General features: G+C 40.4%; 1 protein-coding gene and 1 long non-coding RNA gene across 8 annotated transcripts in view; one reads left to right on the top strand and one right to left on the bottom strand.

Annotated features, from left to right (window-relative positions):
- SH3KBP1 (SH3 domain containing kinase binding protein 1) overlaps nt 1–25,979 on the bottom strand; it is a 352,368-nt gene that overhangs the window by 13,813 nt on the left and 312,576 nt on the right. For all 7 annotated transcript variants that reach the window (XM_061627260.1, XM_061627264.1, XM_061627259.1 and 4 more), the window contains 6 exons: nt 21,866–21,917; nt 19,958–20,038; nt 18,694–18,856; nt 17,621–17,706; nt 9,036–9,145; nt 6,768–6,893 (listed from right to left, as the gene is read on the bottom strand). In XM_061627260.1, coding sequence (XP_061483244.1) covers nt 6,768–6,893; nt 9,036–9,145; nt 17,621–17,706; nt 18,694–18,856; nt 19,958–20,038; nt 21,866–21,917 — 618 coding nt within the window. The remainder of the gene's footprint in view (nt 1–6,767; nt 6,894–9,035; nt 9,146–17,620; nt 17,707–18,693; nt 18,857–19,957; nt 20,039–21,865; nt 21,918–25,979) is intronic.
- The window catches only part of LOC133385049 (uncharacterized), a 33,948-nt gene continuing 25,162 nt past the window's right edge, over nt 17,194–25,979 (top strand). The window contains exon 1 of the long non-coding RNA XR_009762762.1: nt 17,194–17,391. This is a non-coding gene — a long non-coding RNA (uncharacterized LOC133385049). The remainder of the gene's footprint in view (nt 17,392–25,979) is intronic.

Consider the following 25,979-nt stretch of genomic DNA (forward strand, 5'->3'; position numbering starts at 1 on the left):
ACCACTCCCTCTCGTAAAGAGGCATTTATCACCTCCCTGGCCCAACTAGCTGTTCCATCGCTGCTAGTTTTTATTAGCCAAGAGGGGCAAGGATCCAGTATCGAAGTGGTTGCACGTACCTGTCCAAGCACCTTGTCCACGTCCTCGAGCTGAACGAACTGAAACTCATCCAATAAAACATGACAGGACTGTGCTCCGGACACCTCATTAGGATCAACTGCTATAAACTGGGAGTCTAAGTCCCGACGGATGCATAAGATCTTATTTTGAAAGTGTCCAGCAAACTCCTCACAGCGGGCCACCGATGACTCTAACATGTCCTGAGGGCCAGAATGAAGTAGCCCTCGGACAACTCTAAAAAGCTCTGCTGGGCGGCAAAGAGATGACTTAATAGTGGCGGCAAAATGTTGTTTTTTTGCCGCCCTCACCGCCTCTGAGTACAGTTTGGTGGAAACACTTACCAGCTCATAGTTGCATCCATCAGGAGTTCGCCTCCACTTCCGCTCGAGCCGTCTCGTATCTTGTTTCATTGCTCTCAGCTCCGGGGTATACCATGGAGCTGTATGAGCTCTACACAGGAGAGGGCACGCAGGAGCAATCGTGTCAACCGCCCTGGTCATCTCCGCGTTCCACAGTTCGACCAGGGCTTCAACAGGAGCGCCAGTCTTATCAGCCGGAAAAACCCCCAGAGCCCTTTGAAAACCTTCAGGATCCATTAGTCTCTGGGGGCGGACCAATTTAATAGGTCCCCCACCCTTGCAGAGGGGAAAAGCCACTGAGAGTCTAAACTTCAGCAAGCGGTGATCTGTCCATGACAAAGGGAGAGATGTAAACTCCCCACATCCAGGTCACCATCCCCATGTCCAGTAGCAAAAATAAGATCTAGAGTATGCCCTGATGTATGTGTTGGGCCACTAACATATTGGGACAGCCCCATGGTTGTCATGGAGTCCATGAAGTCCTGAGCCGCCCCAGATAAAGTAGCCTCGGCATGGATGTTGACATCCCCCAGTACCAATAGTCTAGGGGATCTCAGCAATACCTCCGAGACCACTTCCGTCAGCTCAGTTAGGGAGGCCGTTGGGCAGCAAGGTGGGCGGTACACCAACAAGATTCCCAGTCTGTCCCTCTGACCCAACACAAGGTGCAAACACTCCAGACCGGTAACTACATGGACATGGTGCTTGATGAGTGAGATGGAACTCTTATAGACCACAGCGACCCCCCCTCCCCAACCCTCGGATCTACCATAATGCTGAACCGAGTACCCCGGTGGGCAAAGCTGGGAAAGGCTGACTCCTCCCTGTTCACCCACCCAATTTCAATGGGTCTGCTCTGAGCAGGACTTAGCTGAATAGAACCCATTATACGGGAAGATATCACAGTTCAGTGGCAGAGAACATGCTTTGCAAGTAGATGGTTCAAACACTGGAATCTCTAGTGAAAACAATATCAGGTAACAGATGTTATGGAAACCTCTGCCTGGCACCATGGAGATGGACAAATAGTCTGCCTTGGTATAATGCAGGAGCGGGTACATACAGCTCTACTGGTAGATCTCCGGTGGATCTGAAGTAGATTGTCAAGAATTTCTGGTTTCCAATTGTTGTTATAACAGCAGCAACAACATGAATTCCTCTGTCCCCCAAAAAGTATACTGCTAAAATGAAGAAAACTTCAGGGAAGGGTGGTAACAAGGATTGATATTTTGTGTGGAAGGACTATGCTCTGGTACTCAAAAAACCAAATTCCTGGAGTCAGATTTCTTTAATTCTAAGTATAAATCTTTTGCACCTGTCTCCGCCTGGTAGATCTCAAGGTCTAGTAAAAAACAAGGTAGATCCACAAGACTCAAGTCTGCCCTTGGTTAGATAAGGCAGCTTCCTGTGTTCCTATTATAATCCTCTGCTAGAACCTACAAAATAAGGATACAGAAGGAAATGAAATGTCTAAAACAAAAGTAATACCCAATCTAGCTGCTAAATGTGTCTCTAACAATTCTATACCACCTTACTTGGGAGTAAGCCCAACTGAACCCAGTAGGACTTTCTTCTGAACAGACATGTATAGAATTGCATTCTAAAAGTCTGAAATAAGAATGGACCATTGGTCTCACCTGAAAGGTGGTTTTTCCAGGTATCATGCCATCACATGGGTTATAGAACCTCCTAGTGTCTGAAGGCAAGAATACACAGGAGTCAAGACCCAGGCTGCTCCCTCCAGTCCCACTCCAGTTCATTCGTGATGAGACCGTAGTGAGACATCTGAACAGCAGTCATAAACAGAACAGACAGAACAGCAAAGAAAAGGCAACTGCCCAAACAAAGGAGCGACAACAGCCAGAACACATACCTAAAGGTCTTGACTCATTAACGCATTATAAACTTATTGAAATTGAAGGAACTTTATCACTAAATACGTGTATGAACAGGTGATACAGTATAATACACCCAGGCAGCCTCCATCAGGGAGGGCCACAATAGCATGATACCTGGGAAAACCACCTTTCAGGTGAGATCAATGGTTTGTTTCCCCCAGGTAGCATGCCATCATGTGGGATGTACCAAAGCAGTCCTAGTAAGGAGGGACTACCTGCTGCCTAAACATGAGAAACAACCTGTTGCAGAACATGCCTCCTGAAACAAGCATCAGCAGAGGTAAAGCAGTCTATCTTATAGTGTCTGATGAATGAGTTTGGAGTAGACCATACCGCCGCCCTGTAAATATTTGCAGGAGGTGCAGTAGTTGTGAACGCAGCCATTGTGGCTGCAGATTAGTAGAGTGCGCCATGATATTGCGAGGCACAGGAAGTTTGAGGGACTTGTAGGCCAGGGCAATGCAGGCACACAACCAACAAGATAAGGTGGATTTTGCCACTTTCTTCCCTAGGGTTCTTGGCTGAAAGGATACAAACAAGGATTCAGTTAGCTGTATGTCTTGGGTACAGCAAAGGTAGACCTTGAGGGCTCTGCAGAGAGGATGCCAGGCTTTCTTAAGCAGATGAACAGGATCAGGACAAAAGGATGGCAGTACAACGTCCTGGTTACAGTGAACAGCAAAGCTTACTTTGGGTCAAAAGAATGGATTAGGATGTAAAACTACTGAGTCCTTATGAAAAATGCAGAGATGGCGGGCCGATGATAGTGCTCTCAACTCTGACACCTTTCTAGCCGAAGTGATACCCACTAGAAAAAAGACCTTGAAAGAAAGAATCTGCAAGGGCACAGTCCTGAGGGGCTCGAATGGGGGGTGCTGTAGTGCTTACAGCACCTTCTGTAAGCTCCAGGATGGAAAATGATTACATATTGCCAGAGTGAGCGAAGCAGCTCCTCCCAAAAAACGTTTAACCAGAGGGTGAGAGCCCATGGGAATACTTGACGAATTAACAGATAAAATAGGATAGTAGAAGCTTGGTGACGCAAGGTGTTGGGCTTCAGTCCCATCTTCAAACCTTTGTGAAGGAACTGTAAGACCTGTTGCACTGTGGCTTTGGAGAGTTGTAGACCACGGGAGACACACCAGCTGGAAAATGCCATGTATTCTGGTAAATTTGATTAGTCGACGGCCGTCTAGAGGCCAGGATGGTATCAGTAACCTCCCACCATAGGCCTGTGTGGATCAATTGTGTCCGCTCAAAAGCCAAGCTGTCAGACTTAGCCAGTCTAGATCCAGATGCCAGACTGGTCCCTGCGATAGAAGATCCAGCCTCATTGGCAACCTCCAAGGATCTGCAACTGATAAGGAGGGGAGATCTGAGAACCATGGACGGCGTGGCCAGTATGGTGCCAGTAGAACCAATTGAGCCCGATCTCATGGAAGTTTCCTCAGTGTTCTGCCTAGCAGGGGAACAGGTGGAAACGTATAGGAGGCCATCTTGCCAAAGAGTCTGAAGAGTGTCTACAGACTCCACCTTCGTCTCTAGATACCTTGGGAAAAACCGGGGAACCTGTTGTGGCTTGAGGCAAAAAGATCAGAATGCTGAAGCAGTACTGGAGAAGGTGAAACGCTGCTGGATGCAGCCTCCAGTCCCCCAGAATCACTTGCTGCCTGATTAGCCAGTCTGCGGTGACATTCACAACCATGCTGAGGTGTTCTGCCCTCAAGGACAGCAGGTGCCTCTCGGCCCAACTGAATATCAGAGTGGCCTCCACCTGAAGAGTTTGAGACCTGGTGCCCCCTTGCTGGTTCAAGTGCGATTTCATGTATGTGCTGTCTGTTCAGATCAGAACATGGGTGAGATGAAGCATTGTCTGGAAGTGACAAGAGGGCCAGATGGACCACTCTCAGCTCCAGCCAGTTTATACTGTGACCCCTCTCTGACATGGACCAGGTGCCTTGCATGATATGAGAGTTGCAGTGGGCCCCTCAGCTGATCAGACTGGCATCTGTTGTAATTAGAGTCCTGTACAGCCCTTGGAATGAAGTCCCCTTCTGGAGATTCCAAGTTGAAGACCAGCACCGGAAATAAGACTGCAGTGAGGGGGAAAGATGAAGCTCCCGGTGCGTGGCACTGGCAATGTCCAACTGAAATGGCAATAAGGCCCATTGGAGTGGATGAGTATGTTGTCGAGCCCAAGGGACAATATGAATGGCCGATACAAACATGCCTAGAGCTTTCGCCAGTAACATAACATTTGCTGCTGGGTGGTGCATCAGGAGCCTCGCCTTGTCCTTTATTGCTGAGATTTGCTCTGGTGAAAACCATGGTTTGAGCTGTGTCCAGAATAGCTCCCAGGTGCTGAAGCCATTGAGTAGAAGATAGATTACTCTTTTTGAAATTGACTAAAAACCTGTGGTCCCTCAGGGCTGCGAGAGCAAGATGGACATCAAAGCCTGATCCACGGACTCCACCCGGACCAGTAGGTCATCCAGATATGGATAAATGTGGACACCCTGGAGACAGAGATGAGCAACCAGGGTGACAATCACCTCTGTGAACACTCTCGGAGCCGATGAGAGACTGAACAGCAGGGCCAAATACTGGAAATGGTGCTGGCCGAATGCAAGCCTCAGGAAGCATCTGTGGGCAGGACAGATTGGAACTCTGAGGCTAGTCCTCCCCAGCTGGCGAGCGCCTGCTCAGCTTGCCACAGCTGCACAAGCCAGCCCCTTTCTTGTCCACAACTGCCAGCTGGGGGGCAACTGGGCTCCTTGGGACTATGCAGTTTGCCCATGTAACCTCTGAGCCACTCACTGTGGGGATGATCTTTAGCTGGCCCTTAGCACACAGGAGACACGAGCGGGGATTTGAACTCACAGACTCTGGACTCGCAGCCAGGCTCTCCTCCCCACTGTGCTATGCCATATGGACAGACAGACAGACACGTGCACACACACACACCCCTCCATAACCTCATGGGGAGAGGACAGGGAATGGGCAAACTAATGGGGTTGAATAGAAAAACAAAATGAGTCTAGAAAAACCTTTAAACAAAAGTGTGGGTAAATACAAGAAAAAAGGGTGGGCAAATGCAAACAAAATGGTGGGCAGGAAGGCTAAACGAGGCAAGGACCAGCCAAAATGGCAGCCATGCAAAAAGGGTGGGAAAGCTCCAACAGCTCATAGCTGCAAGTGCAAGCTCCAAAAGGATTGCCTCAGCCAGCAACGTGGGCATGGGGAGGGAGTGCCACCCCCCCCTGCACTGGGCCAGAGTCGCAGCCATGAGCTAAGGAAAGCGCTAAGAAGCACCATCGCCCCTGCAGCTGACCAGAGCTGCAGCAGCGAGCTCCAGGGAGACCTGCGATCCTGTGGAGTGGGGAAAGACGAGAACCACCTCTGGGGCTGCAGCCAAGAGCACCGCAAGGTAAGGCAGCTGGCTGTGCCTGCTAGCGAACAATCAGGGGGATCTGCGGGGCCGTAGCTGTGAGCCCTGCAAAGGAGGTGGGGAGGGCAAACAGAGAAAGCTGTGGAGTCGCAGCTGTGAGCCCCTTGATGGAGGTGGAGAGAGTTGGGATTTTTGCTAGGGCTCCAGAAAAACCCAAAGGAGCAAAAAGCAGCCCCCACCACAACAAAAACAAGCACTCTCTCACTCCTTGCACCACATACTCCCCACACAATTCTAACATAGAGACAAACTCACAACACAAAGGTAAGGAGAACTGCCTCGGACAAAGACACTGAACTGAAGGAATGAACTGGAGTGGGACCGGAAGGAGTAGCCCGGGTCTTGACTCCTGTGCATTCTTGCCTTCGGACTCCAGCAGGCGCTATAACCCACGTGATGGCATGCTACCTGGGGAAGAAGAATGGATGCCTGCACAAGTAAAAACTCTATTCTCAGACATTTTGGAAGACAGATCTTTGTTTGCTATATGAGGTTGTATTTGCGTAGGAAAGACATACTAAACAGAAAACTGAGTTTTAAAAATGGAAGACTTAGTTTAAACCATTGCTGACACATTAAAGTCTCCGGGCAAGTAACCATGGACTGGTTCAGATGTCTGACTTTCTAGCAACAGACATGGTGGAACATGGAATTACACTTAAGTTCATATGCCTACGATCATAACACCCAACACAGAAAATTATGTGTGGTCTATGTGAACATGTCATGCTGATTTTCCTTTCACCCTGTTTGGAACAAATGTGGAAATCAGATGACCATGTATTCCAACTTTGAAGTGGAAAAATTATATGAATCAGATTGTGCATATTAATGCACATATTACATTGTACATCCCATGTCCCAAAACAGCGACTGTTTTATTATATTAGGGACCATGGGTACCAGCCCTGATTACTGCTACAAACAACCTAAACAACTTACTAGTGATATTGTAACAGTCTTTGCTTTCTTTAATGGTTCAGCTACTTTGTGTGGAAGGGAAATGTGTTCCTCCTTCTCATCTTCAGGACTTGGCGAATCAAAAAAGTCAGGACTTGAAAGTGAAGACTGTGGAAACACAAGATTATTTTCTTTCTAAAAATATTTAAACACATTCAAGAACATGTAAATATTTCTACACCTAAACCCCAAGACTAAATGTGTATACTAATAACCTGCAATGGGCCACAATCCATACATGCATTTGAAATAAGGATGGATTGAGAATTCAGTGGGGTGCTCGACTAAGCAGTTTCCCCCTTGCCTTGATTCTGTTCACACTCTACTCCTGTTACCCTTTTTCCATATGCCCAAGGGGGAGGGAGCCTCACATTAGAGAAGGGGGACAGGATAGCAAATGATTCCAAGAAAGTAACTCTTAGGGCCCAGAATCACAATCCACAGTGATAGTATAGCGGAGTCTGCCCCCTTCTGAGATTTCTAACTTGTTGGACTCTATAAGGTACAAAATGACACCACCTCTAGTATGCCCTTTCCTGTCTAAGGAGGACAGTTTATACCCAGAGATAACAGCGTTCTACAGGTTCTCTCCAATCCGCCAGATTTCCATTATGCCCACTATATCTATGCTCTTCTCTAAGACCAAGCAGTCCAGTTCGCCCATCTTGGCTCAGAGGCTTCTAGCATTAGTGTATAAACACTTATATGCAGTGTCTCTTTCCAAATGACTTTGGCTGTGTAAACACTGTGTGTTAATGTGCATTCAGTGCAGGATGCGGGCATATTTTTAGGGTGCTATACACATGATATCACCCCCATGTTGTCCTTGTCCCACACCATTCATTGATCTAAAGCCCTTTATACTGAAACAGCTATAATCCATTTTGTCTTGAGGATGCATTTGTCAGTGCTTGCTGCCTGAATGCGTACCCAGAGAGTGCTTCCTCAGGTGACCTCCTATTGCGCTTGACCTTCTGATGTTGCAGGGCTGTGTCACTCCCCCTCATTTCCCTGCCTGTTCAACCTGGGAGTTACCTTTTCCCTTCCTTTCTGGTAAAGCTGAGGGTTGCTGCTTTTGTAATGGAGGACAATGGTGTATCAGTAAATGGGAAGGGAAAAGGAATTTCATGGAAAACAGAAGACATCCTCAATCTTCTTGATATTTGGGAGGAGGAAAAGGTTCAAGAACAGCTTAGAAGTAGCCACCACAAGTTTACTATGTTCAAGCAATATTGCTCGAGAGATGGAAAAACAGGGAACAAAGTGTGTATCAGTGTATCAATATACCAGTTTCCAGCACCTCTCTTTCCAGATATCCTGTCTTTTGAAAGACCCATGAGTGTGTAAGTTGGTGAAACTGCTTGAGTGCACCTGCAGCAGAGTATTATGTCATTTCTGGCAGCGTTCAGGGGCATGGAAACACTAACTGAGGGGAGGCCAGTAGAGAAGACCAATGTGCTCTAGTTGGTAAACTGCCCCACCAGTATGTACAGATAACAGCTGCGCAGCTCAACAAAAGTTCTCATGCCTCTGCTTGTGCAAAAGGTTGCATTTTTTTTCCGTTTTTTCATGCAATATCATGAGGTGTAAAAACAGCCCTTCTGCTTGTGGAAGATGCCTTCCATGGTGGAATGGCACCTTTGGATCCAACTTTCTATCTATTAAGATAGACAATACTTAATACTTTTCAAGATCCAGTAGCAACATCTTATAATGCTAACAGAAATAAGTTCTTCTCTTCTACCAATTTATTTCAATAGGGCCTGACTTTCTTGATTAGTCTTTCTAAACAACAACCACCTCCTTCTGCAGCACTTTCATAAGAGTGCCTCTGCTTACTGCTTTATGTAAATCTTTGTCCCAGAGAGTAACTAAAACAAGACTGGCGATACACTGAAATGAAAATATTTCTATACGGTTTCTTTCATGCAAGTTAGAACAAATTCAACTTGTGGGTTTTGTGGTGAATATCTCTTAACTAATGTTGATCAGTGAAAAGGTTAGGGAAAACAGACCTGTTGAGCCCATGTGGAGAAATCGCCAACATATTAATTTGGATTACTGAATGAATAGAGAAGGTAGATAAAAAAAGGCCATAACTCAGTGGTAGAACATCTGCTTTGCATACAGAAGGTTCCAGGTTCAATGGCTGGGAATGTCCCCATCTGAAACCCTGGAGAGTCACAGCCAGTAATTGTAGAAAATACTGAGCTAGATGGGCCAGTGATCCATTTCTTAGAGAATACTTACAGATGTGAATGATTGTGAAGGAGGTCTCCTGCCTGTAGCTTTTGGTCTGGTAGTTGTTGGATGACTGAGCTTCTCAGCAACTGGTACTACGGAATCAAAACCTTCCAGATCTTAAAAACATGAAAATATAGATGTATATATCAGACACTGTCAAAATTATGAAGTCACTCAAGAACAGTTTAGATTTTAAAACAACATCCATACTGCATGACATTTCTTAATTTGTTTGCCGAATATAGGATTGTTTTGCCTTTTTATTTCAAAAACACTCAGGCCAGCTCACAATATATATTTAAAACAACAATACTATACTCAAAATAATTGAAAACTAATTCAGTTAAAATGTAAATTTCATCCAATTAAGAGTGCACTTTTGCTTTATATCCAACTAAGCTTCAAAAAGTAATTAACATACTCAAGCACAGTTTCACATCCAACACTGTACTTTGGGTCAATGACTAATCTAAGAGTATTTTCACAAGCTAATTGAGTTAAGAAAAATTTAAGAAGCCAAATTAATCAGAATGCACACTTAAATTTTAAAATGGCTTTATATGTGTAAAAAAATCCTGAACTGACACGTTTGAGTCTAAAAACTGTCTGCAGTATCACTATGGTAAATGCTGTGCCCCAAGAGTGAAGTATTTAGATAATTTGCTTTCTTCAGTCTCCAAACATATTTGACTCCTAAAAAGTCTGCTTCTGCTCTTTCCTTTAGGTCCTGCAGGATCCAGGCCGTCCTTACCAAAGTGAAATGTTACACATATTGTCATTCAATATTTGGTAGAGTACGAAGTTGCAAGTTTGATCCTTACAGAGATAAAATAATTTACTGAGAGCCTCCTATTAGATTTGTGATGCCCAGCAGCATAGTGTACATTTATTATCCAAAGCTGAATTTATTTCATTGTTTAAAAAAGGTATTTAGAACCAAACTCAACCAATTCACCATCTGAGCAGAATGCGGCATTGTAAGCTAACACCAGCTTGATCCCAACCTATTATGTTTCTTTTCAGCCTCGACAGAATGCTGATATACAGAAACAGGACAGCAACAATTAGCTCATATTGGGTTGGATCCACAGCTGCATGAGTGGAAGATTACTCACATAATGGGGCTTTCCCATGCCTTTCCCGACTGCAGCTCTCTGAGCCTCCTAAAAACCTTCCCTGAGTAAGGGGGTCCCTGACCTCCAGGAGAAGCCTTGGGGGAGGGCAGAGGAGGTTACAGCAGGGAGGAAAAGGCAGGAAAGTCCTTTTGCATGATTTCTGCTCATGGAACTACAGATTCAACCCGCAGAAATTTATTTTCATCCATTATGCCAAGGAAGTTTAATCAAATAGTTAACTACTGGTAATAAGCTGGTAACAAGACACTGGCTAATTCACATGCTAGTATATCTTTCTTAATCATTCCTATTAATGATTTTTTAAAGCAGTACATAATCTGCTTTGGAAGTGTGCAAGCAAATTACATAAGCAAGGACACAACTAAGGATGTGCAAGTCACACTTTGGAAAGAGTTCCAGGTTCATGTCCTGCTATCTGTAAATACTAAAATGAAATGAAGGTTAAAATTTAATTGTTCCTTTTCTCAGTTGTGGTTTGATAACCTCTTTCAAAGTTACTACCTGAGCTCTGTCTGCACACTTCATCTTTAAACCAAGTAATCATCAATACGCCTAAACCAAGTCTGAAAATGACAAATTAAGAAAAAGAAAATGACAAAGGCTTTCAATACTAGCATAAAATGGTGACACAATCTACCTTATACCAGATGTTGCTGGACTACCATTCCTATAATTCCTGACCACTGCCCATGCTGGCTGGGACAGCAGAGAGTTGTCGTTCAGCAACATCTGGGGACCCAAAGGTTGGGATAGGCTGCCCTACATTTTACATGTACTACTAGGACAGCTCTGTTCCCGACAATAAAGTAGTGGTTAAAAGGACTGAAAAGGAAGGGGATAGGCATGGTGATCGGTATGAAATTCAAAGGGAAGTTTGGAATTCTAACTCTCCCCATTCAAAACACCTCCTCCCATTTCAAGGGGAGTCCTGGCCACTTTTAGGATCTGGCTCAAATTGGGGCCTGTCCTCTGTCCCTGCCACAAGCCACCCCTCCCCTGGTGGTTCTCCTTCCACAACAAACAACCCCCTACAAAAAAAAGGGTGAGTTAATTAGACACAGGCTGTCCTTAGCTGCAAATGATGCTCCCTAAGAACAGTCATCATCTGCAAGTAGGGATGGCAGAAATATTTATTCAGTTTGCACTTAAAAGTCAAATTAATTTTGCACTTTCGAAAGCAATAGGAGAACTGAAACTTGGTAATCCTTCAAAATTCACCCTTATTCAAATTTTGCAATGTAGTTCTCCAACCAGTGTTCACAAAAAATAATATATTAGGGATAAATGTGCATACAAATGAATATTCTTCTATACATAGAGAGCTCTGCCCGTGACCACTTAGTCCCAATTGGCCCCAATTACTTCTCACCAGCTGGGATGGAGGAGGAATCTGTTTTAAATGGTTTTATGCTCACATTTGCTCATATTCATCATATGCTACCTTTTTCTTTTTATTGCTTTACCTTCCTAGGCTGGAAACAACAAAAAATCTTATGGCACCTTAAAGGTTGTTTTTGCTGTAATGGAGAAACATGACAACTTCCCTGGGACTTGTCCCTTAAGATGTTGCCCCGTGTCTCATGTAAACGTAGAATGTGAACTCCTAGAGGTAGGAACGTGTATTTTTCTTATCCTCTGTAAAGAAAATCAGTGTGGTGCACTGATTTGAATGTTAGACTAGGCCAGGCTCAAATCCCCACTTGGCCATGAAATTCAGTGGATGACCTTAGGTTAGGCTGTTTATAAAAGGTGGTGGAGATATTATCTTGTAGGAAAGTCAGAATGTAAATGTAATAAATAAAACAGAAAGTTTTATGCTAATCAGACATAAAACCTTAAGTTTGGTTTGCGTAGGAAGAATAAACTAATCCTGGGTACAACCTGTAATCTGGAGAAGAAGAACTGAATGCCAAATAACCAGAAGTGTGCTTCAATATTTGCTTCATATTCAGTTTAAAATGAAAAAAACCTCTGTAGTCTCTCCTTCTTAAAAAGGGGGAGGAGATCATTTTAATTCAGTAAACACCTCTCTAACAAGAAGTAGGACTCTACACTTAACTTGTATTAAGAAAAAAATTCCAAACACAGTAGTAATTGATTATTTAAAGAAATGGTTATTCATAGTTATAACTACACAAAAGCTTCAAACCCAATGGTGAGACTTCCAGGGGTTCACAAGAATGTTAGTGTCCAATTTGGTTCTCATCGCTAATACACAAGCATAATTCCATAGCCACCTTTTTCAGTTCTGATGTCAAACCAAATGAAGTTGGAAAATAATTTTTAAAAAATCTCAGGAGCCTCATTTTTTTCTTAATATAGTACTGAATGCATAGGCATTCAGTGAAAAAAAGGGATATTGACAAAAGAAGGCAAAAACTAAGATGTTACACTTGTCTGATGTGTGATTCTCCATTATGTTCTTGTACTTAGAAAGGGCCAGAAAATATTTAGCAGCAAGAAAACTGAGTCAAGGAATGCATATTTATTTCATTTTACTGGTTTTGAAAAATAGGGACCAATGTCATATTTTATAGTTTAGCCTTAAGGACTTGATATGTACTTTGTTATGACAGAGAGAAAGACTTTCCTAAACGTGCCCATTTATAGTATTACTGACACATTTAACAAATTCAAATACAGTTCATACAATTGTTTGCATGAAAAATGCAACAAAAGGAAATTAATTTGCTTACTTGCTATTGTTGTGGACCAGATTTTCTGTGGCTATTTTTGGAAACAATTTTTTTTAAAAAAGCCATTTGTAAAGTATTTATATTAATATCAATATTTTTATCAATATTTCCTTCAATTTATCAATATTTATCAACTTTCCTTTAAAAATACTGGTATTTTCTTTAAAAATATTGATGTTTATAACAATATTTTTCCAAGTGGGGAAGAAAACACCCAGATTGGTAAAAGCAGCGGCTTGTGGACAAAGAACAAACTCGAATCAATACCAGCCTATTAGGTTGATAGAATGCTTTTGAACCAGCACCTGGCAACAGATCCCATCTCTACCTAAAAAGGACTTCTATTTTCCATTATTCCCTAGTTTTCAGTATGGTTTTTGCTCAAATTTTGTCTGCCCATTCCTTCTGCAAAATAACCTTTCTCTTGACATAAATGAACTTAGCAGCACCTTCCTAGGTTTTGACATTTATTTAATATCTACAAAATCCATGCATCATCTCTGGATATTGGGTCACATGAAGAACTAATGACCTTTAGAGGTGGTTCAGTCTACAGCATCTGCCAACATCAAATTAAAATGATAGCAAGAGAGGTTATACTCTTATTACGGATGCTTGAAATATTCTAGTTATTTAAAATAATATCTGTACACTGCCAGTAATCCATTGGTCCAATGACCAGATGGAGCTCCTGGTGTACTGTGGCATCCTTGTACTTTTCTATTAACAAGAGAACACTCCGAAAGCACAGAATCCTTGAATGTGCATACAGCATTTACCTCCCCCCTTCCAAAAAATAACAAAATAAAAGAATTAAATGTTGTATCAATCCCAGTTGCATTAATTTTTTTTCTAGTAAAGCTTGAGGTATTTTAAATGAGCTTTTGATTTAACTTATAGTGATGCTCCAAAAATATATGTATTAAAACTTTAGGACACAACACATTTCACAAGAAATGATCAACACTGTATGCCTAATGGATATGTATAAACCAGTGTTACCCAACCTTTTTCGACCCAACGCCCCTTTGCAAAATCTTTTTGTGCCCAACGCCCCCCTCAGATTAAGTATATGCCAATGCTTCCTATACTTCCCTTAAAATATGAGTAATACATAAAAGGTATTTTCAATGATTACTGATCGTTTTTATCATGCCTTTTATTGCACTTAGATTACACATTGAATTCTGAGTATGATTTATTAATATACATACATAGTTATAGTTACAGAAAAGTAAATAAAATGAGATTTATTATAAAATACTAGTGTGATCCTTGAGCTTGATGAGTTTTGGCTAACTTCACAATATCTGGAGTATACTTGGATAGTAATAGTCTTACGCTGTGTTACTTAATAACAAACTCATTCAGTTTACCGGCATTGTTTTGTTAAACAAGTTCATTTAAACATCACAGAAACAACGGGTAGTGAGTGTGTCCCATTCCTGAAGAAAACCATCGAATAACTGACTGTCTGCGTCACCCGTTTGCACACGGCACTCATCCGTTGGAAGAATGCGTCCTCCACCAATACACCCAGCTTATCAAACACTCTCTCGTGATTGGTTCCAACATCCCTCAAGACAGCATCGGAACATTACCTAGTGCCAGGGCATGGCTAATATCCCCATTCCTTGATATGACACTGGCTGCTGTTCAGAATTTCTTTACTAAAGAGCACACACTATTTATAGTGTTATTTCCACGAATTGAGACTATTAAATACATTCTAACTGGGGACAAGTTTAAAAATTAATGATTTGTGTATTAAATAAAATTAAACTTAAATGCTTCAACTGTCGCACCAGACCGCCAAATGTCAACTCCCCCCTAAAGAACCCAAACGTTCCCCTAAATTTTGTAGTCACACCAACGCCCCCCTGAAAGGCTGTAACGCCCCCCAGGGGGGTGCTACCGCCCACGTTGGGAATTGCTGGTATAAACCAATGCAATATTTTCAGAGGCATTAAAATTAACAGTTATGCAACATCATCTACTGAACCAGATCTGCAACAGTACAGCAAAATAACAGGATGTCAAGAGAATGGTACAGTATATGTCACTTATTCTCAGGAAGTTTAATGACAGGACAGACAGAAGGTGAAAAACAGCCTTACCATCATCAAGTGAAGAAGAATTACCCATGGTAAAGGGATGTAAATGGGGAAAGCTTGAAGAAATGTGAGTGGAAAGGAAAAGAAAGGCATCACTGGAAATGTAGAAAAAGAAAAGAAAAAAGTGTGAGGAGTAAAGGGAATAGATTTCTACAGACACACTTAACAATAAGGCTAACATTTTTTTAAAGAAAGAGGAAGTGTGAGCAACAGATGAAGCTAGGAAAATACCATACATACCAATATTAACATTAAAACAACAATAATGTAAAATCAAATCTATCTACCATTCACTGGTTAAGTAATCGTACCCTATTGGATATAAATACCCTAAGTTGTCATACCAAGAAAATTCCATCAAGCAAATATATCCTGTGGGGAGCCATGTTCACACAAATGATGACCATAACTTTGCAGTCAGCTGAGAGGGTCAAGACAGAGTAAATAATGTCAGGTGGTCATAGTAAGCCCAGATGGAACTAAGGCTCTTCTATTTCTGTTTGACAAGATGTTACACATGACACTTCCATGTCCAACCTGACTGTAAACTTGTGGGTAGGCTATTACAAGGCAATGCTATTTCTCCCTCCCATTTCTAAGATGACATTATCATAATATAATATAATTTTTGTTTGCTTTTACAAAACAAATTTATCAACAGCTAGTATTTTTGGACTAAACTGTATTCAAATTACCCTATAAAGATAGCAGCTGAATCCCATCTTTTTCTTGTTGGGGTTATCACTGTATATGGCCAAGACAGCTGCAAGAATATCTCTCACCTCACACACATTATCACTTTAATTCCATCTGCCCACAATCCAATTGTGTAAGTAAATCTTAAGTATTTCTGTCCTCCATCCTGTTCACTAGCAGTCTAGCACTACCCACAACTACTTTCAATTCACTCCTCACATAATTACTAAACACATTAAGCATCCGTAACTACTCCTTTTCTTATGATAAAAGAACTGTATATCACTTTAATTTTTCAGGTACTTAATTCTGTATCTCAGTATACAGCTGTTTATTTCCTTAATTATTTTTATTTGTCGTCAAATGTTTTATAAATATACAAATAATCTACAAATACCTCCATGCTCTACTCTATAATGCAGTATTAATAATTACTTTATTCCAGGTCCCTGGGAATTCTGATTTGTTATTGCAAACTATGTGCCCCTGTAACCCTCGTTTATGATTACAAAAATGATACAATCTTATTCTCAGATTTAGTTCTCTTCAGCAGAATGAAAATACTTGAGAGTTAGTTTAATGTAGCATGTTATTGTTTCATGTTCTTCTCCAATATCATGAGTTCATTCATTATGACTACTTTAGTAATTCAGCCATTTACCCATTTCTAACAGCAGAAGTTACTTATCATTGTTCTAATACTTAAGACACTAATTTAAATCCTACAAATAATAAAAGGCTTACAAAAGCATAAAACATTCTGCATCCTGATGGCACTTGTTGCTATCTAAAGCTGGAAAAGTTACATATTTTTATTTATAAAATCACATAAAATTTCTATACACTGTACAAAAAAACAATAAAAGCAATATAACAAATCTGCCCATTTAAAAATCCATGCAACTTATTTGTAATTTACTTCTCACTACAGACACCTTGATTTGCAATTCTTTGAGATGCTGGAAACCAATAACCAAACTTTTATAACTAAACAACCATTTTGCAACTAGAGATTCTGCATACCAGGAAAACAGACAACAGACACAAACATTGAAAGCAAATATGCAAGTCTAACATACTGGTAACCTGATTCTAAACATGTTTATTTGGAATTAAGTCCTACTAAGTTCAGTGGGACTTAGTGAGTATGCATAGGATTGCAGCCTAATCATTAAAACCTTGGTTTTAAAGTTAGCATCACAGTTGGAAACAAATGTGAAACTGCACTGCTAAGTCTGGAGATAAGGAAGATTATTCACTGCAGTATAACATTTTATCAATATGTGCTCTATAAAGCAACCACAACATAAAAATAACAGTACAAGCTACCAATGAAATGTAGGAATGCTTACAATTTAGCACACAAAGACTCTGCCTCTTTTAAAAACATGTCTGCTGCAGCACAGTTGTTACTGAACTGAGTGATTGAAGCAGATGACATTGAAATATTTCCATCCGAAAATGACACCAGGTTTGCTGACAGATACATGACCACAGTCAGAACACCTCATTTTCCAGCAGACAGAGAAGTCCACTACCCCACCAACTCAGGACGTAGCTCTTATGGATTTGTGATTGGGGGGGGGGGGGATGAAATTTATCTTTAGTTTTCTCAAAGCAGATTCCATAGTTAATTCTCAAGTGCATCAGGAAATCTGATCAATTTCTTAGCTACTTCTGAGATCTCAACTCATATCAGAAACAGCACCAACCATTTCAGGTAATTCTTTCAGTTCTAGCTTTAAAAACTGAACAAAATGATCTGCAATCACACAAAAGATTCCAAACACTGAAAATATTTTGTACTCAATTCTTTCCACTAATATATACATTTAAAAATAACACTATATATTTATTGGAACTTCAAGCAACACTATATAATTAAATTAACAGTGAAAAGTTAATGTAAATTTTGGAGTAGGTGAGGTATAAAAACCACCTCAACTTACCAATGTCATTGCTTCTTTCTGTGGAGTCCTTTTCTAAGGTGCTTGACAATGTACAGGTCACTGGATCTACTTTGGGGATATCATTCCTGCAGTCAAAAACAAGAGAGACATTTGCTGGGACTGTCTGCTAACAGTAATTTTTCTGCCTGTATCTTACAAACTGGGAGAAAGAAGCATTCTTCATCTGCAGCTCCTGGGTCACAGTGAGCTGTCAGAGGGAGCCATCTCCGACATGCTGCTTGGATTAACCTTATCTTGTTTCTCTTTAACACCTGTCAAAACAGCCTATTTTAGACCCACTAGTGACCTAAACAATTTCTCAAATGTTAACTGTATCTTGAGATCAAGAAAATCTGAAAGGATACCTTTTGATCAGCAATTTAAAAAATATTAATTTGTATCTGAAACTCATAGTGATATGAAGAAAGGCAAAATGTGTTGCAGACCCCATTAAGTGATAAAGTTATGAAATGTCAAGCTGTGATAATGGGGTTAAGCTCTCTTCGGTTCAGCTGCTGGCTGCAGCTCCTTCAATGTGATTGGTTCTTTCATTGAGACTCTTAATTACAAAGAGTTCTGCTGACAGTTTCAGATAGGTTTTTTTGAATTTGCATGGTAGATGAATATCAAAAGGAGATTTGTGAAAGACTGCTCAAAAGGGGAGCTTTTCATTAAATAGTCTTGGTTTCCCCCTAAAAAATAAATGTTCTACATTGTATTTAATTGTATTTAATAAATAATTTAAGTTACTAGTTACTAAAAAGTCTTGTTTGTCTGATGATGAAAAGCCACTGTTATTATTAAACTACTTTACAAAACGAACCGAAATTACTATTATGTTACAAGAAGTAGAAAATATAATGGTGCCAGTCCCTAATTGGATGCAACCACTCAGCTTAAAACAACAACAGATTTTAAAATAGTAATATAAAACACAATATTTTATTTTAAGTTTATTTGGCACACTTAAAAGAGACTTAAGTAGATGTAACTATGCACATGATTGCATCGTAAGATTTTTAATATCTTTATTACCCACAGACTACTTTTTAAAGAACAAATCCATCAAATACCTTGTATGGGTCATAGGCACAACTGGTCTTTCTGGTCTTCTTGGAGGCAATGTACCAGGTCTGTTCAAAGAGTTTGTTTTGGGTGGTCGAGGTTTCTTCGGTGGTATAGCAGGAACAGAAGGCTTCTGTAAATCTAACAGCTTTTGCTCTCTCTCTGGTCTTTCTTTAAATCAATTTCCCCCCAAGAGAATAAAGACATTTTAAGCAGAACTCTCTCACTTATAGAAGTTACAACCATTGGCAAAACTCAACTGGGTTCCTACTGGGAAAAAGGGTGGAATATAAATCTAATAAATAATAATAAATAGTAATAATAATAATAATAGGAAAATAGTCGTGTCACCTTTACTGTGGTAGTAACTTCTTTGCTGTAAAGTAACAAAGTATAGAATATTTCTCATACCTAACCAAATTACTTTTCTACATACCATTTATAGCTTTTTAAAAAATAAATACAAATTACTTAGCTCTACAGTAGAATTACTGCTCTCTATTGCTGCAAACCTACATTCTGAAATCAACAATTCCAGAGTGTATTCTTTGACATCACTGAGATTACTGTGGAACTAAGCGATACTGAGAATCATCCCAGTAACAGCTTTTAAAACCACAAGGGAAATCTTGTGAAATCTTATGATAAAACAGACATTTTTTTATATTCCATCAGAATTTACAAAATAGATCTAAACATTTTTCTAAGCCTTTCACTAATATTTGAGTGTTAGCATTTGCATAACACTTCAGACCAGTCCTTGCACACCATCAGGGAGGGACAATTCAGCCACTTCTAACATTATCTCCCTAATATTTCTCTTTCTGGGAACAAGGAGCTCTGTGGAACTGTCTTCTGTCTCTGCTGTGGCTCCTCCTATTCCCACTTGCTAATGGGAGGGTGTTTGGGGAGAGCTGGTGGGATGGCCTTTTTCCAGCTCTCACATTGACTTCGAATATGATCTTGGGTCCCCTCCAATTTGGGGGTGGGGTATGGTGGGCAAAGAAGTGATTTAAGCGGGTGAGAGTTACATGTCTCTAAGCACGATAGCTTCCTGAAGTGTCAGATGGACTTTCCTTATTACTGTTCTAGAAAGGATCCAGAACCTATGACAGAATCTTTCTACTACCTTTTCTATTCTCTCAACTTTAATATGAACAACAAGAGTATGCAAAGTAACATAACAAAACAACCTGTTTTGATTTCTTTGCAACAAGGTTAGACGCTGTGGACCCAAGTATACTTTTTTCACTCAGAAGTAACACTTCTTACCTTTCTCTTCTGTTCTGTGAGGAAGACATTCTGGTCTTTCAGGAGGTACTTTTTTGATTTCATGCTTTCTATCTGTTGTAGCTGTCAAAAATGACAATGTCATTGTTAAGAAAATGGAGAACTTAGAAAGATGCAATTATTTATTTATTTAGGCTCACTAATGCAATACTCTTCATGACAAATGTCTATGGTTTTTTTTCTAAATGTTTGCATTGTAGGATGACTCCCATATGTGTGTGCTTGCATGTATGAATACACACAAGGGATGGGCAGGAATTCTGCTGAATTTGGATTTAGCACCGGATTCTTCAGTGGTCCGCATATTCTCCATCTTTGCAGTGATACTGTTTGCACTGAACTTCAGTAGGTTTCCCCCCTCAAATATTCTTGTACTGTTTTTATTCACAACACTGCACAGCATCACATTACAGCTCCCTCTCTCTGCCACCCCTACCATTCCAATAATCCAAACTCCAAATGGAAAAAAGCCAAGTCTCAACCATGTTGACTCTTGGGGGACACACACACTGAAAACAGCTTTAGCTGGTTTCTGCTTACTTTCTAACGTGAAAACTGACCAGCCTCAATCATAATGGAGGAGGCGGTGGCAAAGCTGCTTTCCTTTTCTTTATCAATATTTTCTTTCAAATTATCAATATTTTCTTTATTTCAAAATACGTATATATTCATTTATCAATATTTTCTTTCAAAATATCAGTATTTTGAAAGAAAACATCTACATTAATATCAATATTTTTGGGAGGAAATATCAATATTAATATCAATATTTTTGGAACGGGCAAAATCAGATCGGTAAAAGCAGCAGAAAGCAGACAAAGAACGAACTCGAATCTGTACTGCCTGTTAGGTTGACACAATGCTTTTGAACTGGCACCAGCTAACAGATCCCATCCCTAATACACACACAAACACATACACCATTATTTATATTCAAGAGCCCCACTTGTAAATTATCTGTATCCTTTTTTCTTTTAAGGACCAGTATTGGTCCACCATGGTCTGAAGTCATATATTGGAACAACAATCTGAGGTTTGGGTCTGGTCAGTGCCTGGACAGACAATGCTTGGCAACCCTATGTATGCTGCTTTGACTTCCCTAACAGAAGAAAAGCGGGATATAAATGTAACAAAGGAATGAATGAGCAAATAAACAAAGGTGAAAGAAAGAGAGCTACACCCCTGTCATATGTAATCTTCCATACAGATGGTTTCCAAAGTCAATTCTTACTCGCTTGGGGAAGTAGGAGGAAATCTCTCTCTCTCTCTTTTTAAGTACATAAAACTGTGGTCAGTCACCTTCACTATGAAGTCTGCTAGTTCTGGAAATAGATGCCATCAGTGAATTCTCATAAAGTAACTAGTGGATTCATATAAAAAATGAATGGTTTATTTCAACTGTGAATATAACAAGGCAGATAAGAATTGTTAACGTTTTCTTTAAGAGCCACTATATGGCAAAGGTTTATAACCATTACAGAATGATTTTGGAGAAATCAGCCATAAAATCAAAGTTCTTCTAGTTTTTTTTTCAAGTGGCAATGAGCTCTTTTTTTAATGAACAATAAAAAAATTGATATATAAATCATGTTTGAAGAAGTATTAGCAATCTTTCCCATCTTGCTTCATCTGGTACCACATAACTAATTCCTCACCTAAAGGGATTGGTACTTGGCTAGCCTGGCCTACCCTAATATTTATCACTGACATGAGCAACCCTAGAATTTCAAGAGCAGTCTGCTACTGCCAGAAAGTATCTGTAATTTAACAATTTGTAAATGGCATAGGGCACAGAATGATACTGAGAACTTCTATTAAGAGACAGAAAAGTGAATGCACTGTCAGTAAGGTATATCTACCGATATTTATTATACAAAAGCAGTGCATTACCTGATCCTTGTTTGAAGGCAGGAGCTGATGGAGGTGGTGGTTTCTTAGGTCTCTAAAGTAAAACAAAATGGAAACCAGATTACTAAAAGGGATTTGAACAAGACAGAAGATTAATTTTATTCTGATAAATTAAAAAAAACAGTTTGTAAAATATTTCATCAATATAGCATATAAATGAAATTTATGAACATAAGAAGAGCCCTGCTGGATCAGACCAAAGGGCCATCTAGTCTACCACACAGTGCCTTGCAAACGTATTCAGACCCCCAACCAATGCTCCCATGTTACTGAATTACAAATGGTACATTATAATTTCGTCCTGTATGATATTTTACTTTGAAACACTGAAACTCAAAATCAATTATTGTAAGGTAATATTGGTTTTATGTTGGGAACTGTTTGTAAGAAACATAAAAAACTGAAACATGTTGCTTGCATAAGTATTCACCCCCCCCACATTAATATTTGGTGGAGCCACCTTTCACTGCAATAAAAGCTTTAAGTCTTTTGGGGTAGGTATGCATCAGCTTGGCACACAGTGTCAGAGGGATTTTGGCCCATTCTTCTTGGCAGATTCACTCCAGGTCGTTCAGATTGTTTGGACGTTGCTTGTGGATCACAATTTTCCAGATTCTCAATGGGATTGAGATCAGGACTTTGACTGGGCCACTGTAGGACATTCACCTTTTTGTTCTTGAGCCACTCCAGTGTTGCTTTGGCCTTGTGCTTGGGATCATTGTCCTGTTGAAAAGTGAATTTCCTCCCAAGCTTCAGTTTTTGAGTGGACTGAAGCAGGTTCTCTTGCAGTATTTCCCTGTATTTTGCTCCGTCCATTCGTCCTTCAATTTTAACAAGATGCCCAGTCCCTGATGATGAGATGCATCCCCATAGCATGATGCTGCCACCACCATACTTCACTGTAGGGTTGGTGTGTCCTGAGGAATGGACAGTGTTAAGTTTGCGCCACACATAGCACTTTCAATTCTGGCCAAAAAGCTCTATCTTGGTCTCAACTGACCACAAAACCTTTTCCCACATTGCAGTTGGGGCACTCTCATGCTTTCTGGCAAACTCCAGGTATACGTTCACAAGGTACTTTTTGAATAACAGCTTCTTTCTTGCCACCCTCCCAAACAGGCCAGTGTTATGCAGAGCTCTTGATATGGTTGACTGGTGCACCATTACTCCATTCCCAGCCACTGAACTCTGTAGCTCCTTCAAAGTGATGGTTGGCCTCTCTGTGGCTTCCCTCAAAAATCTCCTTCTTGTCTGAGCGCTGAGGTTTGAGGGATAGCCTTTTTTGGCAGTGCCTGTGTGGTGTAATGCAGCTTCCACTTCCTGACTGATCCAACTGTGCTGACTGGGATATCCAAACACTTGGATATTAGTTTGTACTCTTTTCCTAATCTATGCCTTTGTATTACATTATCTCTCACTTCTGTAGAATGCTGTTTGGTCTTCATTTCCTTCAGATCCACAGCCTGACCAATGATCCATGGGGGTTTTATCCTGACAATGTGACAGCAACTTTAATGGTTCACAGGTGGAAGCCAATGGTAAGGTAATTGTGTCCTCGACAGGGCAATTTCTTTCATCTGTGTAAACTGGGAGCTTCCACAGCACAAGGTTGAATACTTATGCAAGCAACATGTTTCAGTTTTGTATGTTTCTTACAACATTTCCCAATATAAAACCAATGTCACCTTACAATTATTGATTTTGAGTTTCAGTGTTTCAAAATAAAATGTCATACAGAATGAAATCACAATGTAGCATTTGTAATTCAGTAATATGAGAGCAGTGGTCGGCGTCTGACTATTTCAAGGCACTATTCTTTTCTCACAGTGGCCAACCAGATGCCTATGTAGACCCTGAAAGTACACCATGAGTGCAACAGCACTCTCTCCACTTGTGCATCCCAGCAACTGGCATTCAGAGGGATACAGAGGGTGGAAAGGGGGCAACCCCCCATTAGTCATAATGCCTGAATTCTGAGCTTTCATTTTTTAAGAAAAGTGAATTTCTAGCATTTGTCGAATCTGAGATATGAGGCAAAATGTGCAGGTGCTTTTATCTTCATTTGTTTTCTGAGACTAGCTTGCTCTAGCTTTTCTGTGTTTTTAGCACATGAAGTCATAGCAATGCTTGACATTTAGGAAAGCATATCTAGTCAATTAAAGAGATGGCTAGAGTCCTATTGTCTAAGACACCTAGATACCTAGGATCTAGAGCAGGAGCTTCTTGGTTTGATTTTAAGGCTTTTATGCTGGTCTGTTCTGGTGGAGAAGTGATTGCCCTCCTATTGAAAACAATTCAAATGTCCAGAATTTTAGTGTAGTTTGTTTATAGGCTGCACTTTTCATAGAGTACATCAAGGTGGCTTACAACATACAAAGGCATAAAAAACAATAAAAATATCATCCCAAAACAACAACAATAAAAGCATCAATATTACTGCATTGGCTGGGGGAGAAATCATGTTAAAAGGCCTGTAAAAAGTTCAGTTTTTAAAAGACACCTGAAAGAAAGGAGGTATGGTTCCTGCAGAACTTCTATTGGTAGGGAGTTCCACAGGGCAGGGCCTATCTAACTAAAGGTTCGGTCGCTAGTAGAGGCCAGCCAAACCTGAGGGGCATGGGCTATGACCAACAGTGCTCCATCAGGAGATCTCATAGATTGAGATGGAACATGGGGAATCAGGTGGTCCTTAAGGTACTTTGGGCCCAAGTTGTTTAAGGCTTTGTGAATTAACACAAGTACCTTGAACCTTGCCTGGCAGCAAATTGACAACCAGTACATCTCTTTCAGTAGCAAATGGTGATTGGGGAGTGGTGTGTCAACTCAAAAATAAAAAAATAGCAGCATTTCAGATTTAAAAATGTGATTAGTTCATAAATATTTTTAAAATTACTCTGCTAATGCCAGTAAATAGATATCCATCATTACTATTCCCATATTTATTATTTATTACTATTATTTGATTTGATTTATATCCCGTGCTTCCTCCCAGCAGGAGCCCAGGGCAGCAAACAGAAACGCTAAAAACACTTTAAAACATCATAAAAAGACCTTAAAGTACATTAAAACAAAATGTTAATAACATTTTAAAAATATTGCAGAGGACAGGGCTGTGGCTGAGAGAGCATAGGTTATGCCAGCTCTGCAAAGTAACCCAGTGTTGTTACACTCATTTTGTAGGGGGAGGAGCAAGTTAGAATAGCTTACAACAGCCAAGGAAAGAACTGATAAGTTTCAGCAGAGAATGGAAAGATGTCTGGAGACCAGGTCTACCCATTGAGGAACAATGGAGAGGTAGACCTGAAATAGAAGCTTCTCAAGGCCAAGTCTGCTCAGGCCTCATCTACCCCAGAAACAGCAGACTTGTTATCTATTGTTAGTTATGTATGCTTATTTATTTGGAGTATTTGGCATTGCCCTTCCTGGAAAAATTCTGGAGGTAGCAGCCGCTGATAGCATTATCCTTCAAAACGTAAGAATGAAGAACATGTAAACAAAGGAGACAACTCTTTCCAGTTTCATACTGGACATATCTTGTTTTAGGATTTAAATTAAGTCTTCAAGCAAGGTGGCACTTATTTGTGTATTGGGGAATCATACACAAAACACCCAGAGCTATTCTGGAAATACATTGGCACGATAGAAGCCAACAGAGATTTCATAGAATCAATTGGATAAATAAATACAGATCACCAGAAATGTACTCCAGAGTGTATCTTTTTCTCATTTGGTCCTGTATGGCTGTTATCCCATTTGTGGAAGACACCGTAAAGCACAGTTATTAACGATTTCCGAACTTGGCAGAAAGAAACTAATTATATGCATCAGTCACCTATTATCTTTCATTATGTTGTCCCTCAAAACCCGCTTCTAATCCTAAAGGTCTGTGGTACAGAGGATCTTAAACAAATATGACAGAAACCCTTCCAGATCCAGTTGCGTTCTTTATTTTGTTCAAGAGCTCAGGGAGACTGTAGGGAAAGACAGGTGCCTACAACTGACAAGTGCTATACATGTCTTGGAATGTGAATAAAAATGTTAACAGCACACTATATTCATGTAAAAACATGAGAGCAGCCCTGCTGAATCAGGACAA

The sequence above is a fragment of the Rhineura floridana genome, chromosome 5, assembly GCF_030035675.1.
Source record: "Rhineura floridana isolate rRhiFlo1 chromosome 5, rRhiFlo1.hap2, whole genome shotgun sequence".
NCBI classification, from domain to species: domain Eukaryota; kingdom Metazoa; phylum Chordata; class Lepidosauria; order Squamata; family Rhineuridae; genus Rhineura; species Rhineura floridana.